This window comes from Danio rerio, chromosome 13, assembly GCF_052040795.2.
Source record: "Danio rerio strain M-AB ecotype USA chromosome 13, GRCz13ab, whole genome shotgun sequence".
Lineage (NCBI taxonomy): Eukaryota > Metazoa > Chordata > Actinopteri > Cypriniformes > Danionidae > Danio > Danio rerio.
The window spans coordinates 8568843-8585267 of NC_141033.1; the positions used below are offsets into that span (position 1 = coordinate 8568843).

The 16425-nt window shown below is 36.3% G+C and overlaps 1 protein-coding gene across 2 annotated transcripts in view; it reads right to left on the reverse strand.

Annotated features, from left to right (window-relative positions):
* Window positions 1–2180: 2180 nt before the first annotated feature.
* Window positions 2181–16425, reverse strand: part of si:ch211-250c4.3 — a 58028-nt gene continuing 43783 nt past the window's right edge. Inside the window, exons 4-9 of one of the 2 annotated variants that reach the window (XR_015504902.1) lie at window positions 15699–15867; window positions 11264–11388; window positions 8749–8870; window positions 6317–6420; window positions 3039–4545; window positions 2181–2979 (exon numbers count right to left, since the gene is read on the reverse strand). Coding sequence is in view for 1 of the 2 variants with exons in the window: in NM_001365219.2 (NP_001352148.2) it covers window positions 6327–6420; window positions 8749–8870; window positions 11264–11388; window positions 15699–15867 (510 nt within the window). In the remaining variant the exon portion in view is untranslated. 2 annotated transcript variants of the gene reach the window in all.

The following is a 16425-nucleotide window of genomic DNA, read 5'->3' on the forward strand; positions in this document are numbered from 1 at the left end:
GATATTAACGTAATGTAAACTTAGTAACTAAATCATTTTGACTAAGGTATGTCTTTAAAAACTGAAAGAGTACTGCTGATGATACTAGCTAACTTCACCTCTGAATAAACAAAAACAAAGAACACTGAACACACCTACCAAATCTGTAGAGACAGGACAATCAAGATCAACTGGAGCCGCATCTTTTTAAAAAAATTTCTATTAGAATGAATTTGCTCGCAAAAACAACCAATTTACACTTTTTAGTGAAATATATGTGTCCTAAAAGTGTTTTTAGCAATGTTGGGCACGTATATGACAGTCAACATATCAAAAAATGTGTTTTGTGACTCTTTAAAAAGCACCGATTGACCATCACCCACCCGCTTATTTAAACCCAACTGACTGTGTTTTAAAAAGGAATCCAGAAAATGTATATTTTTACCACATTTTCAGATTTGACCACATTCTCTCTTTGTTATTTACTTGTTGGTTTTATTTTTGGGCTTTAGTTTTTGTCTTACCTGCTTTCTGGAACCTTTCAACCCGGTCGTCACAGTCAACTCTGCATCTCAAATCTTCTGACGTACACGGGACAATCCACGGGACAAACTGGTAACAATTGACAAGCTGTCCACACGGAGGTAAGCTGTCAGCTGGTAAGCATGAAAAAGAACGGCATCATACCTCCAGAAGCGTTCGTTTTAAAGACGAAAACAGTTCCTCTGGCTACATAATATGCAATCTCCAGAAATGTGTATAGGGGTACGTTTTTAGAATGAGCCATGGGGTTGCAACCACAACAACATTTAAATGAAAGCACAGAACGAAAGACATTTACACAACTGATGTAGAAATATTATATTTTATTAACTAAAATACACTTGAATAACAATGCAATATGCATAATGAATTATTCCATCAATTTTGATACACAACAATACACAAGATAAGTACAAATCTTTTGTCTTGACACTGAGCAACATCAATACTCGAAAGAGCGGCTATGAAACGATAGGTCAGGCAAACATCAAAAGACCATGCTGGAGATTGTTTGTGTTTTAAAACACTTTCCTGGATAGTACAATACTGTGTTACAAAGTTTATTTAAAAAATTGATATTTCAAAATTGATGTTTTATCTTTTACAAAGAAGACCGGAAGAGGTTTGAGAAAAGTCCTTAAAGACAGCAGTATTTTAGTACCTCACTCAGTCAGCTGTCAACAAAGACAGTTACATGCCAGTGGTCATTTCTGAGCTTAACTTAATGTTGTCATGTATACGGTTTTTACTGTGAATCAGTAACAACACCAAGTATGATAAATCTCCTGCATTTAAATACTGTATCGATTTAAAGCAGTGGTCCTCAACCACCAGGCCGGTCCAGGGATCAATTGGCACTGGGCCACACAAGAAATCATTAATTTTTTCAGTTTTATTTTTTATCTGGCTCTGAACGATTTTTATTTTGAAAAGTCTTTTATTTTGAAAAATGACTGTGATTACATCTTGCTCACTCAAATTTAACCCACAAGCAGTAAAATGAGTAAGAAACAGACTTCTTTGAAAAGTTTCTTTGCTAAGGGGAAAAGGCCCAGTGAAGGACCCACGAACTGCCAAGGAATGGATCCGCAACACATTTGTCAACAAATCAGGTGAATCCACCATGGCTGTGCAAGAAGATCAACTAATGGAAATTGCAAATAACAGCTGCCTTTTTAGGGGCTGTTCACATATCGCGTCTTTTCTAGAGTTTGCGCAAGTTTGTTTTTTCCAATGGAAGTGCACGCACAAGTGATGGGACGCGCTCGCACCTTCCAGACGCTCCAAGTGAACGAATCCCATGAGCGCACCGCGAGTCACATGACAAGAATTGAGTGATCAGCTTCAGCTTGTATGGAATTTACACATTTTGATAGTCTAATTATCTCAGACAAACACAGAACACCCAAACACTGCAGTGCTTTGTAATTTTTTCCATTAATAAAACTTGTATCAGAGCTGCAGCAATGAGAAAAAAAAAACATACAAACCCCCACACTCCTTCAGTCAAGTGCTGACCGTTCCACAGTGATAAAAAGGTTAAAGGCCACTGATTTAAAGGGTTAATTTTGTAACTTTTATTTATTCATTTTATTTTATCCCTGAGGTCCACATTATACTTAGTAAAGTTTTATACATTTCGAACCATTTAAAAAAAATTTTCATTTGTTGATCATTTTTAAACTTTTATGTATTTTATTTTACTATATGAGTTCTTCTAGTATGTTGGATTTGCAGCAGATATTTAAACCTGGGCATTGTTGAAATAAATAATCAAGCTCAGATGAGATAGATTACTGTATAATGCATTAAATTTTAATTGACCTTTCGCTAAGCCACACCCGAAAACCGCCACAGATTAATCATGGCTTTGCAGCCGTAGCTACACACAGAAGGTCTGTCAAGCTTTCGAGCGAGGGAAACAAGATAAAGCATTGTGCATATGGATTGTGCAAATCTGACACCCCGTATCCCTAAAGTTTGGACGGGGTCGTGGAATTTTTTTCCCTTTCCAAAACCTAAAACCCAAGGGGAGAAATGCCAGCGTGGACCAAGCTGTGTGAAGAGCGGGGTTACATTGCGTATGTTTTGTTTTCGATATTCCTGACACATTTAGTGATAGACAACAATAACTCAAAATCCTCGTACCCTAAAAAGATCTAAATTGTTTTCTACATAAATACAAAGCAGGTTATGTTTCCCAGCTGTCTTTTTCTTTTTTCGCTCGATATTATGAGCACTGCTCCGTTTAAGCCCTCGCAATAGTGGTCATACTAATAGCAGTCATGTTTCCATCTGTTTCAAGCTACGAATATTTGAAATTACAACAGAACAAAACCGAGATGTGATCACAAATTGAGCACTTGCAATCAACATACTTCACCCACAGCTGTTTTTCAGTCATTTACAACCCTCATGTCCATGTCAGAGCTACAATTTACTGATGTTTTCATCCGCCTTTTAGAGATTTAGTCATTGGTGAAGACGTTATAGCGGGTTAGTGTCTGCTTTTATACTTGGTGTCGGATTAATATTTGCTGGTAGGGAAAATCTATTTGTTCACTTCTGCTATTTATACTTTGATTTGCTTTTCAATTTATTTTGTTTTTTTTTTTACACTTAACTGCCAATTAGAATAGAAACTGTATAAAAAGCACACCAACATACTGACAGTTATAGGTATTGTACAATGTACATTGTTATGGGTCAATGATGCTAATATTCAGCACAAATCCATCGATTACCCCTTTCTGGCAGTTCTTTCTAATTATGTAGAAGCACTGTCCATGCATGTTTCCTTGTCGGTGAGTAACTATATTTCATTGCACAACAATTATTCTATCAGGCTTTTTGGCTAAAAAAAAAAAGAGAAATCAGGGTTTAATTTGATGTTAGATTATTTTTAAAATTCACCTATCCTGCTGTGTGGGATCTAAGCTGTTGAATGGTCAGTGTTTGAGGCGGCTAGGCTAACCTAGCTTTAATTTTGTCAGTCGATTTTCTAATCCATTGCCTATTATGTCATGAATATACCCCTGTAATACACACTCCAGTCCTATTTTGTCTGGCTCTCACCTGTTTGCCGAAAAAAATGACTAATTATATTCCTGGGAATGTCTGACACTGGCACATACATAATGTAATAGACGTGCGAGGCACGAAAGCTTGACAGGCATAACAACAGCAGCTAAGGAGGGTGGGGCTTAGCAAAGGGTCAATTGAAATCCTTTTTGTTTTCAACTGATTTTTGTTTTGGCAGACACACAGGATAGGAAGCACTTGATAATACACAGTTTATAATACATTTAAATGTAAAAATGTTTCAGGTTCATACTCCGGCCATTGCTTAACTTTTTAGGAGGCGAAAGGTCACACATGTTATATAACGTCAGACAGGCAAGCAGCATACAGAACTGCTGTACATGTTATAATTTACGTGTTATCATAAGCCCCGCCATAACAGCAATATACGTTTGCAGGAATTCAGGAGTGGGAGTGCCCTTCTTCCACTCTCATCTGCACATGATCCATGCTTCATGGAAATATATATACACATTTGTTACAGTCTGTATTTACACACTTACACATGGAATTCTTATAATAGTTGTACAAAATGATCTATATAAAGTTAGAGCATGCATCTTCAACATTTGTTATTATTTGTCTGTAATTCAAGTATTTTACAATTCTGAAACATCTGGAAAATTGTCCCAGGAACATATTTACATGACATCAGAATTCATTTTGTCTGAAATCACAAATTGTAATCTTTGTTTATATAGTACGTCGTTAGCTGACAAATCTAATGAGTTGTTAATCTCCATCAACTTATCACTTTTATCAACGTATACACAATGCCAACATTATTTCCATCATTACTTAAATCCTGCTCATCACATCCTTGTACATTTCTCTCCCATTTCGTTCTTCAGTCTGGAAAAACCATCTGCTAGCTGCAAAAAAAAAAAAACTTCCATTGCTTTCGTGGAAAAGCTGCTCCATCGCAGGCCATCTGCTCAATGTCTGATGAGAAAACAAAAGCTGAGAGTGAACATGCTGCTCATTCACTGTGTGCATGATATCGGTTGAACTGTAATAACACTGTGGAGAGATAGAGCCGGACTTTCCAAACAGTGCTAAAACAACAACTGACCTGAAACACAAACCCTCCTCTGCACTGGACATCACTGGAGACCATGCTCTGAAAATGTTGTTGTTTCTGTTTTATATTGGCTCCCTTTTTCTTATTTATCTGCACACTTAACCCAAATCGATGACTTTACTAAAAAATTGCATCATTAAAAGTGCTCAAAGTTTCTACACAAGGTGAAACTAAACAGCCTTATACAGGCCCGTAGCTAGGGGAGGTTCAGGTTGTTCAAAAGACCCAACCCCCACTGATAAAAACCAGAATTTAAGCTTTACATGTGCTTGTTTGTCTTATTTTTAACTGCTATGTCATCATAAATTGTCAAAATTACAGATAGAAAAAGGCTTTAAGACATGTTACATTTTTTAATTATTAAAGTGGCCAAATTCTGTTTGAGGAAAGTTGACTGAGATATTATATATAACTTAAATATTTATTAACACTTTATTTTGATGGTCCATTTGAGTATTAGTAGACTGTCTACTTAATATCTGTTGATACTGCTCCTTTAACAGAAATAAGAAACTTTGCAAGTACATGTCAACTTACACTAACCCTAACCATAACCTAACAGTCTAGTTATAATCTAATGAGCATTAGTAGACATAGATGCAATGTAACTTAAATACAACAAACGGACCATCAAAATAAAGTGTGACCCAACATTTTATCTTAAATGATAGATGATAATAAATTTGTATTTAAAAATAAGTATTTTTTTCCAATTTCTTTATTATTCTTTTTATTTAAAAAGCTAATCTCGTAACATATCTAAAACTGTAATAATTGACACTTTAAATGCAAATTTGTAAATAAATACTTCATAATAAAGTAGTATGATGAGCACTTTGACAAAATCATAGGAAATATTTTTAGTACATCAAAAAGTGGCTGGTTCTGCATTAGCTACGTATGATCCACCAATCAGGCCAGTCCAAACCCACTATAAAGAGCCAGGGTTTCTCACTACAGTCATCTTCGATTTGAAGACCCCCCCTTCCACCACTACTTCTTTCCCTTCATAGGGCGGCATGGTGGCCCAGTGGTTAGCACTGTTGCCTCACAGCAAGAACGTCACCGGTTCTAGTCCTTTAACAGGCCGGCGGTCGTTTCTGTGCGTAGTTTGCATGTTCTTCCTGTGCTCGCGTGGGTTTTCCCCAGGTTTCCTCCCACATTTCAAAAACATGCACAACAAGTCATTTGATCAATCTAAATTTAGCACTACAGTCAAACTCTCATCCTGCAGCATATCTCTTCATAGCATTCATTTTAGTCATCAGCTCTTATCAAGGGGGGAGTTGTCGAGATCTACCTGAGCTCAAAGCTCCCCTCTCGCCCTGCAAACGGGAGAGAGCCCAGGGCTCAAGGACCTTTTGAACTCAGGGCTCTCTCCCAGGACAGCATGCCAAACTTGCTCATCATCAGCTAAGTGTGAACTCTTGAAATTAACTTTGGAAATTAACTTAAGACTTCACTAGAAGTCAAGTTATTATTTGGGATCGACGACAAGACTTTTGTCAGGTAGTGTATGTAAAAAAAATTGGTGAATCTCTGTGAGAGTCTAGTGGTTAGGTATATAATTATTTAAGCATAATTTATTTTATATTATTTTACCAATTATAATCTAGCAGATGTATCACCTACCTGATTAATACTATGGTGTCCAGAGATAGTCCAGTTTCTGATGGCCCAGAGTGATCATGGAGTTTCTGTTTGTCCTGGGTCGCTCCGCTGACATCACTTCTGGGCTGTGAGGAAGACAGAAAACGTTTTAACAATTTTAATATTATTAAGCAAATTCTGACAGATTTGTAGTGTTACTTGGGTGTGGATTTCAGTTCTGCTGTCCGTGTCATGCTAAATATTGTGATACTGCTTAAAACATTTTAAATATGTGTTGTGTAACCTCTTTCCAGAATGTTAATGGCCCATTAAAAATCCAAACTAATGGAAGACAGCCTGACCTAATTTTTCAAATGGCATTGCACTTACGCAACAAACTGATTATTACGATATAATAAAACAAAGGCACAGAGCAAATCAAAGCACTATGTCTCTCACATGCAGCGTATTGCATGAATCATTAGTCCATATGGATATATTCCTCAACAAATATCTGCTCTCGGGAGGAGAACGCATTCAGCATAGCTCCCATATCTCATCTAATGAGTTAAATACATGGGGAATTCTCCTACTCCCACCAACATACCTCCAACCTGACACTGCAGCTCAGGAACTATTCATCTGAGTCTGTGCCAACCTACGTGTGGGATCACAGCTCCTTCGTGGAAATAGGTTGTTATTTATTAATGAAAAGATATTCTGCTTTTTCTCGCCGTTGTTAAGATGCTCTTTCTTATGTCACAGATGAGGTTGTGGTTCAGAAAGAATGTGGAGATGATGTACAGTTGTAATTTGGTCAGCAAGCTCGTGAAACTGATTTCTGAAGTTGCAAATGTTCTTACATAACATACTGGGATGTCTTACAATAAATAATACACTGTTATATAACAAACTTATTATTCTACCGTCTTCTTCTTCTGATACTAATTTCTTTATGCATCTCCTCCTAGACTGTTCATACTACAAACACCAAACTAACCCCAAACCTCCAAACTATACTGGATTAAGTTGCTATATCTTTTCCAACAGATCCGACTTACGGTTTTCCCAAAACTGAACCGGAAAATTCGGAAAAGTCTCATTGACTTAACATTGGACCAAACTTTGTGACCTCATAACTTTGCGCCAGACTGTCATACAGACTTAAAGTTGGGCTCATTTAACTCTGACTACCAATCTGCGAATCACTGTGATCTTTAAACTTTTTAGCCTCACCCTAGCAACCACTTACGCCACCCTAGCAACTGTCCCATAGACTTCCATTGTGAAAAACTGCCATTGACTTTACATTTGACATACTAGCGACATACAAATTCATACTAGCAATACACTAACAAACATACTAATCATACTAGCAAAATGCTAATTCATGCTATAAACATACTAGCAACATGCTAATTTATACTAAATTAATGCTAACAACATGCTAGTTTATGCTAAAAACATGCTAGAAACATGTTAATTCATTCTAGAACCATACTTACAACATGCTATATTATGCTAGAAATATGCTAGCATAATGCTACTTCATACAAGAAATTTGCTAATTTATGTTACAACTGCTTATCAACTTCCTAGTAATACCTTAGCAACCACCTAGCAACCACTCAGAACACCCTAGCAACCACATAGGAATTCCTCATTAACCTTCTAGCAACATATTAGCAACTACCTAGCAACACCTTAGCAACCACTTAGCAACACATCGGCAACCGCCTAGCCACCACCTAGTAACATGTTAGCAAACACCTAGCAATCACTCAAAACACCCTAGCAACCACCTAGCAATACCTTAGCAACCATTCAGAACACCTTAGCAACAACCTAGCAACCTATCATTTATTTAAATAAATAAATAAATGAATGAATAAATAATGTTTTTACCCCACATTAGATCATAAATGGACAAATTGTTACTTTTATTTCAATTAAGAATCTTTTTTTTTTAGCCCATCAGTTGGGTTTGTCCATATTTTGACCGTGTGGTGCTAGTCACCGACTACCACATGAATCCAGTGCTGAGGTATTTAAGAGGAGGCAGTGCACTGGCGAGATTAGAACATCCTGCAGTTTAGCATTTCAGCGTGTGGTTCTGGATGAGAGTCTTATCTTGCATCACGTAGACACATAGTGAGTCATAACATCAAAAGAGCAGAGCCATTAGTACTACTTGTGTTTGTGATACGATTTCCCAGAAGTCACTCTAGCGCTCTCATGGGAACAACACTAGAACAATGAGCTAAAGCTGAATGCATGCCCATTCTGATGTAGTTTTAGCATCACAACCAATCGACTGTCAAATAATATGTCCTCTGGACTTTTAGAAATAATAAATATTCTTTTTATTTATAAAATAACATTCAGTTTGCCTTCAGAGGGAGATCTAATCTGAGCATTGTTTTGAGTGCTAATGATCTGAATCTACTAAATTATTATGAAAACAGATGGAGTACCGGTAAAGTTGAGGACATGATCTTTTCAAGGAGCCTGAAGACAGTCCCAGTCGGCTTTGGTTCCTCAGTTTGGTCTTCTTTACCAGATCCTTTACTCTTCCCCAAGTATAGTTCTCACTCAGCTGCAGACACACAGTTGACAATGTAAAATGAAATGGTTGTCAACTTAACATTAAAAGACAATACTACAGTATCAATCTGTTAAATGGTTAAGCAGAAGTTTCCATTTGTATGTATGTATATATATATATATATATATATATATATATATATATATATATATATACACACACACACACACACAACAGTTCTGTCTGGTTCTCGAATCTGATTGGCTGATAGCCGTGATATATTTAAGTAACATCAGCACCCGTACAGTCTCTTTGCCCTTTGTGTATTACTCCGCCCACGAAAAAAAGCAGACACTACAGATCTAAAGTTTAAAAGATGCTTGCTCAGCTGTTTAACTGTCAGCTTGTGATTTGAATCCAAGGCGGAAGAAAGTAGTTCCTCATACAAAAGGGTTTTTGAGACTCTCCATGTTTGATTTTGTTTTTATATACACAATTATGCCGTCAAACTGTTGTATAAACGCAATATCACATGAGTAGCAGTGTGATATGGCTGTATATCGGCACTGGTGGGGGCACAACGCACGCCTCCCACCAGTGCCGATATACAAATCTAAATGAACTTTTGGATGTGAAGTCATCTTATAATTTGAAATTCGAAGTCAATTGGCGTAAACTGACATTCACCAGAATATATTCTTCCATTAAACACAAAGAAATATATACTTTGCAGTTGTTCTCAGTGGCTTTGGTGCGCTTCTCACAACACTATTTTTGCACAACAGTTCATGCATTTCTCAAAACAATTAGTACAAACTGCAAACCTTGTTGATACCCTGCAAAAGCGTGTCACTTGCCTAAAATGGATAGCTCAATCCTCAAAAGCAAGTATTAATGTAAATGAAAGTGTCAGTGTCATCAAGATGAAAAGTCCTGACTCCATTGTTTATTAACAAGATAGTCAAATGGTTTAGTCATGTTTTCATTATGACAGTTTACTCTACATTTTTTCCAAAAATGCAAAAAAAGTCGGATTTCAGTGACACTAAAAACGCTCAAGATAGCACTATATACTGCACAGGCATTTGAAAACTACAGTAAAACGAACAAATGATGATGGAAAAGCCAAAAAGAGCTAATCTTAACTGCGGTCAGGCCAGCCACCAGTTCAAGAAGAACGGTCATTCTAGCCGCTAAGGTATTTTAGCGGTCTCTCATACACTGAGTTTTACAGTTATGTACAGCAAGCTGACAGGGAAGATGGCGAGGTCATTCGCTACATTGAAACCGCTGTCATGGAAAATGAAATGGATGTTCTTGGCTGGTGGAAGATGAACAAACAATCCTACACAAAACTTGCAAAATTAGCCAGAACAGTATGCATCCTGGCCAGTAGCAGCAGCAGAGAAAGAGTGTTCAATGCTGCTCGGTGAGCGCAGAATTGCGCTAAAGCCATTTACAGTGGGCTCAATAATGTTACTCCCCAAAAAACGTAGCCTAGTAGTCTTGGTAAGTAAAGAGTTTTCAAATTATAGCTAAATGTTAATTAAACCATAAAGTCATAATGTAGACAGAGTGTATAGGCTAAGGTTGCCATTATTTTTGTATTATTCAGCTTCACCGTCGCCTTAATGTCAGATTGTGAAGAGAAATGATGAAACAAATCCCGCAGAGCCTTTATCTTAATTTCGTTATTGCCAAATACCCGTCATAATTTATTATTTATTTTAATTTAATTTGTTACAAAAGACTCATTTTCATTGATGTCTTGGCCAATTTAAAAGCTAAGTGTATGTACCTAGGCCTATTTGAATAATGTCGGGCTGTAAACAGGTTCGCGATTTTAAAATCAAATCAAAATGTACTTGTCGGGCTCAGACCGAATTTTGTTGGGCTCGGGCCCTATCAAGCCTAAGTTTTATTGCCTTATTACAACTCTAGTGTGGGTATGTTTATGGGTGGGTAAAGGTGTAAGAGCCGGGTCAACACTGTATTAATAAATGTAATAAAGTACAAAGTAAATGTAAAAGAAACAATACATTTAAATCTAAGTACCTGGTAATTAAGGCCACTTAATATAAATTTAGACCAAAACGAGACAGTACAGTTCAAAGCAGGCAAAAATATCAAGTAAAAATGCTAATAGTTATAATACTGCAGTTAAAGTATTTAAAGTAAAATGCCCTCTATACTAAATGGCAAATATATAAGCAATGGTGGACGAAGTAAAATAAAATCATAATGAAAGTGTATTTGTTTTAGCAAGCTCTACTACGTCATGTTGTTTTACATTGAATAGCGCACTTTACAATCATTCAAAACGTAAACAAATGCATGAGACAGAAAGGCCTGACCAAACATTTGCTATAATTCCACTTCCCCTGAGTGTTGATAGATGAGTGTTTGTCAGATTGAGTCATTGTGTTGACATTGGACGGACTCACCCGTCTGTGAGGAGCAGAGAGCACCTCAGCGCTGTCGCTCAGGTATTTGGCCTCTCCCTCTGTGTAACTCCTGCGATTCAAGCCCCTCCTCCAAATGGGCAGAGGTTGGCAGCCCATCTCCCCATCTGTACAGAAAAAAAGAGGCAATGCTTAAATATCATTAAAACACATTCTATTTATAGTTCTCTCAACAAAAGGAAATAACCAATATGACGAATCTGTGATCTATGACTAATCTCTAGACCCTCTGAAGGGTGTGGTGCATACGGTATATACACATTGAAACATGCATTAGGTCTATCCCCCACCAACCGAAATTCCCAGAATCCCAGAAATATGTTTCTTCTCTCTATATGGAATACCAGAAATTCCACCTATCGCTGAAGTATTTATTTCTATGGAGACTAATGTTTGGTCGCCCGCCCACCTGAAGGAACATGAGATGTAGAGAAAGCAACCAGGAAAAACATGACTGTACTGTAATGTGGACACAAAGGGGGATCAATCTATCTATCAATCTATCAATCTATCTATCTATCTATCTATCTATCTATCTATCTATCTATCTATCTATCTATCTATCTATCTATCTATCTATCTATCTATCTATCTATCTATCTATCTATCTCTATATGTCTGTCTGTCTGTCTACCTACCTACCTACCTACCTACCTACCTACCTACCTACCTACCTACCTACCTACCTACCTACCTACCTACCTATCTATCTATCTATCTATCTATCTATCTATCTATCTATCTATCTATCTATCTATCTATCTATCTATCTACCTACCTACCTACCTACCTACCTACCTACCTATCTATCTATCTATCTATCTATCTATCTATCTATCTATCTATCTATCTATCTATCTATCTATCTATCTATCTATCTATCTATCTATTTATCTACCTACCTACCTATCTATCTATCTATCTATCTATCTATCTATCTATCTATCTATCTATCTATCTATCTATCTATCTATCTATCTATCTATCTATCTATCTATCTATCTATCTATCTATCTATCTATCTATATCTATATGTCTGTCTGTCTACCTACCTACCTACCTACCTACCTACCTACCTACCTACCTGTCTGTCTGTCTGTCTGTCTGTCTGTCTGTCTGTCTGTCTGTCTGTCTGTCTGTCTGTCTGTCTGTCTGTCTGTCTGTCTGTCTGTCTGTCTGTCTGTCTGTCTGTCTGTCTGTCTGTCTACCTACCTACCTACCTACCTACCTACCTACCTACCTACCTACCTACCTACCTACCTACCTACCTACCTACCTACCTACCTACCTACCTATCTATCTATCTATCTATCTATCTATCTATCTATCTATCTATCTATCTATCTATCTATCTATCTATCTATTTATTTATCTACCTAGCTATCTATCTATCTATCTATCTATCTATCTATCTATCTATCTATCTATCTATCTATCTATCTATCTATCTATCTAAAACCCAATAATTTAAGAGAACTCGCAGGTACATGTACATCTGCTTGTACTGATGTAGCATAACTCATTCCATTATCTGATTACTATCACACATACAGTAGATAAGCTCTAAAACATTATTTGTTTTCCAATTAGATCTCCAGCTGTAGTAAACAAAAGGATTAATATAGCCATTGCTCTTTTAATAAAGAAATAGATGGTCTTGGCCAGGTTTTGGCCAGTTGTCATCCATTGAGTCCTGCCTTAATCCCCAGTCAGATTTCAGCGCAATTTACTTGACGTAGGGTGTTGTGGGGATTTAAAAATGACAAATGGGCATTGCGACACAAGATTCAATCGTCTATTCTCGTGTAATGTGGCATAGTTCACAACAACTGATACCATGCCTACCATGCCTCATGACACCATCGCAGAAAGTCTAACATGTTTAATTTTGTTCTCGTTCTTCACGATGAGTTTCATCACGTGGGTGACACTGTGCTGCTGTTAATGTGCTGGTCAGGTAATCAAAAATAGGCTGGATATTTATTTATGGGTGGGTCACGACTCACGAGTGGATAAGATCAATCATTGGTTATGCAAACTTTGTCTTTTCTAAAATATTAAGGTGTTTTAGGCAATTTTATCTGACAAACTGGCACAAATATGCAGAAATCTTTATTATCACCACGAGTTGCTGAGTTCTCTCATCCTTCCAACAGAGTTTGTTCTTCCGAGGTAATCTGGGAACATGTTCAGTGCTGCGAATACAATTAGGGTTTCTGCAGGTTTCACTGAGTTAAATTTAAGAATTTTTAAGACATTTGTAAGACCATTAAGAATGGAATTTTAGACCCATAAAGGGCTAAAGGCTGAGGAATTTTTAAAAATGGCCCATATGAAAAAGATTTTTATTTGCCCTATCAAAACAAATTATTATAATTTAATACATTTAATAATACAAAAATACATTAATATTAAAATAAATTTACATTTTATTTTTTAGCAAAATATTTTAACTGTGTAAAAACAAGCAAGCTCTAGTTGTATCCATACACTTTTTTACAGCATAAACTTTCTTTAAAATAAAAGAAAAATGAACAAAAGTCTTAAAAACTAATAATTCATTAATTTTCCTTCGGCTTAGTCCATTTATTAATCAGGGGTCACTACAGAGGAATGAACCGCCAACTTAACCAGCACATGTTTTATGCAGCGAATGCCCTTCCAGCCACAACCCAACACTGGGAAACACCAGCACACTCTTGCTCACACTCACATACACTACGGCCAATTTAGCTCATTCAGTTCATCTAAACAGCATGTCTTTGGACTGTGGGGGAAACCGGAGCACCCGAAGGCAACCCATGCATACATGGGGAGAACATGCAAACTCCACACAGAAATTCCAACTGACCCAGCTGGTGCTCGAACCAACGACCTTCTTGCTGTAAGGAGATTGTGCTACCCACGGCACCACAGCGCTGCTTTCAAAACTATAATAAACTAAATGTATGCATAACAATCTGTCTAGGTCAGTGTCCTCAGCAGTAAATACATAAAAAACTTTTAAACAAATGTTATTGTAAAGGAAATAATTAAACCATTATGATAAATAAAGTTAAAAAGTATTTGTTTAAATAAAAAGTTTAACATTTTATTGAGATGATAGTTGGAGATTGTATGGGTTTTGGCCAGCCTGATCTCACGAGAAAACGTAAGTATTTTAGTTCAGTTTAGTTTCATATTTAAGAGTTCAGTTGTACGAAATGGTACGATTTTAAAAAGGAGGCGTGGCACCTGACCCCACCCCTAACCCCAACCGTCATTGGGGGATAAGCAAATCGTACTAAACTGTACGAATTAGATAGTACGAATTCATACGAATTAGCCACTAAATGAAAAAGTTACGAATTGCCGTGAGATTGTGTTGGTTTTGGCCAGATTTGGTAGCATTACAAGGAAAATTAAGACCTGTTTAAAAAAGAATTTAAGACCTACAACACATTATGTCAGTAAATTTAGGACTTTTTAAGGCCTAATATTTGGTGTTTGAGATTTAAGACTTTTTAAGACCCTGCAGAAACCCTGACATTGTAAAAGTATTTCCTGCTCATTCAAGTTTGTCATTAATAGTAGTTATTTGCTATATGCTTAATATAGTTAACAGTTTAATATAGGCTTCTCTGAAATGTAAATATTTATATTTTACTTAAATTCTATTAAGGCTAGATTATCATTTTATTTAACAAACCAACACAATGTCCCAGCAATTCATGTTTTGGTCCATATAGCGGACTTGTTTTGAGGCGCATCACCTCAAATGTTATTTGATATTCTTGTTTATAGATAACTGACCAAAAATATACATTAAAACAGAGTTAAAAATTTTAGCAAATAAAATTCGTTGCTAATTTTTTTCAGAAAAAAATATACAAATTATATTTTTGTTTGTGCCCCTCCACTACTCAACTGTACGGGTGGATGATTTGTTTCGCTCTATGGAAAATAACTATTTAATTTATTGTTATTGTTTCACAAATCTCAGTTACTGTGTATATTTGCTAATTTTTTATGTGTTATTATTTTAAAGATTATGTCTTGAACATCTGATTTTTCCTTGCTGCTGCTTTCGTGCTTTCATTTTCTCCGGCTCACTCTTAGCAAGTTCAGGGGAACAAGTGTTTATACCTTTTTTTTTATAAATAAATAAAAATAATTATGTTATAGGATTAAATAAAATATTTGAATACAATATACATCATTAATTTTAAAAGTTGACACTTCGATTTTAAACTCTTTAACATTTTTTTTTTCTTTTCAGTTTAATTAAGTGATTATTTAACTCATTCCATTATCTGATTGCAATTACACATAGATAAGCTCTAAAAATGAGTTGTTTTCCAATTGGATCTCCAGCCAGTGTAAACACTGATTAATCTTAGCCTTGTATGTATGACTCCAGGTGTGTTTGCGCACTGACCTCTCATGGCTGCCCTGAGGGGGATGCGCGTGACCTCCGGGATTGTGGTGAGGTCAGACAGCGTGCCGTTCGAGGCCGTTGGGCTGTAGTGGTCACTGCGAAAGTGTCTTTTCAGCTCTTGAAAGGCCAGACCAGCTGCTCCACAGCTACAGTGCTGCATGAAAAAGTCCTGCAAAGAAAAAATATTTAAGTTAAAATAAATAGTTTCTTATCAAGCAAAAATGGTCATTAGATTTATATACTTTGCAAGTCATCTTTTTGATGAATTTATGCGTAAAATGACTTGCAATGCTTACGTATTATATGGTCCAAATGCTCCAAATCAAAGTGTGGTCATTTGGAACAGAGGAGTACTTAAAATAGTTCACTTCATGAAATCTAAATTAAATTTGTTGTTGTTCACGCTCATGGGTCAAGGATGATAGCACATACTTGGCCTGTAGAATAGACATCTGGTTCCAATTTTTATGCAAGTGGAAGATAACTGAGTCCTCAAACATGTGCATTCACTAGCAAAAACTATTTAAGTTTTATTATTTACTATTATTGGTTGTGAATGTACTGAAATATGGTTAGTTTATAATAATCCCTCATTATCTGATCTTTAGTGTATATCTTGCAATATATTATTAAGCTGTGAGAGAATTAGGGGAGTCAGAGTAGTCTGTTTCTTTCATTGACATCAGCTTTATTTCATTTAGCAGCTCAGATAAATAAAAAATAAAAA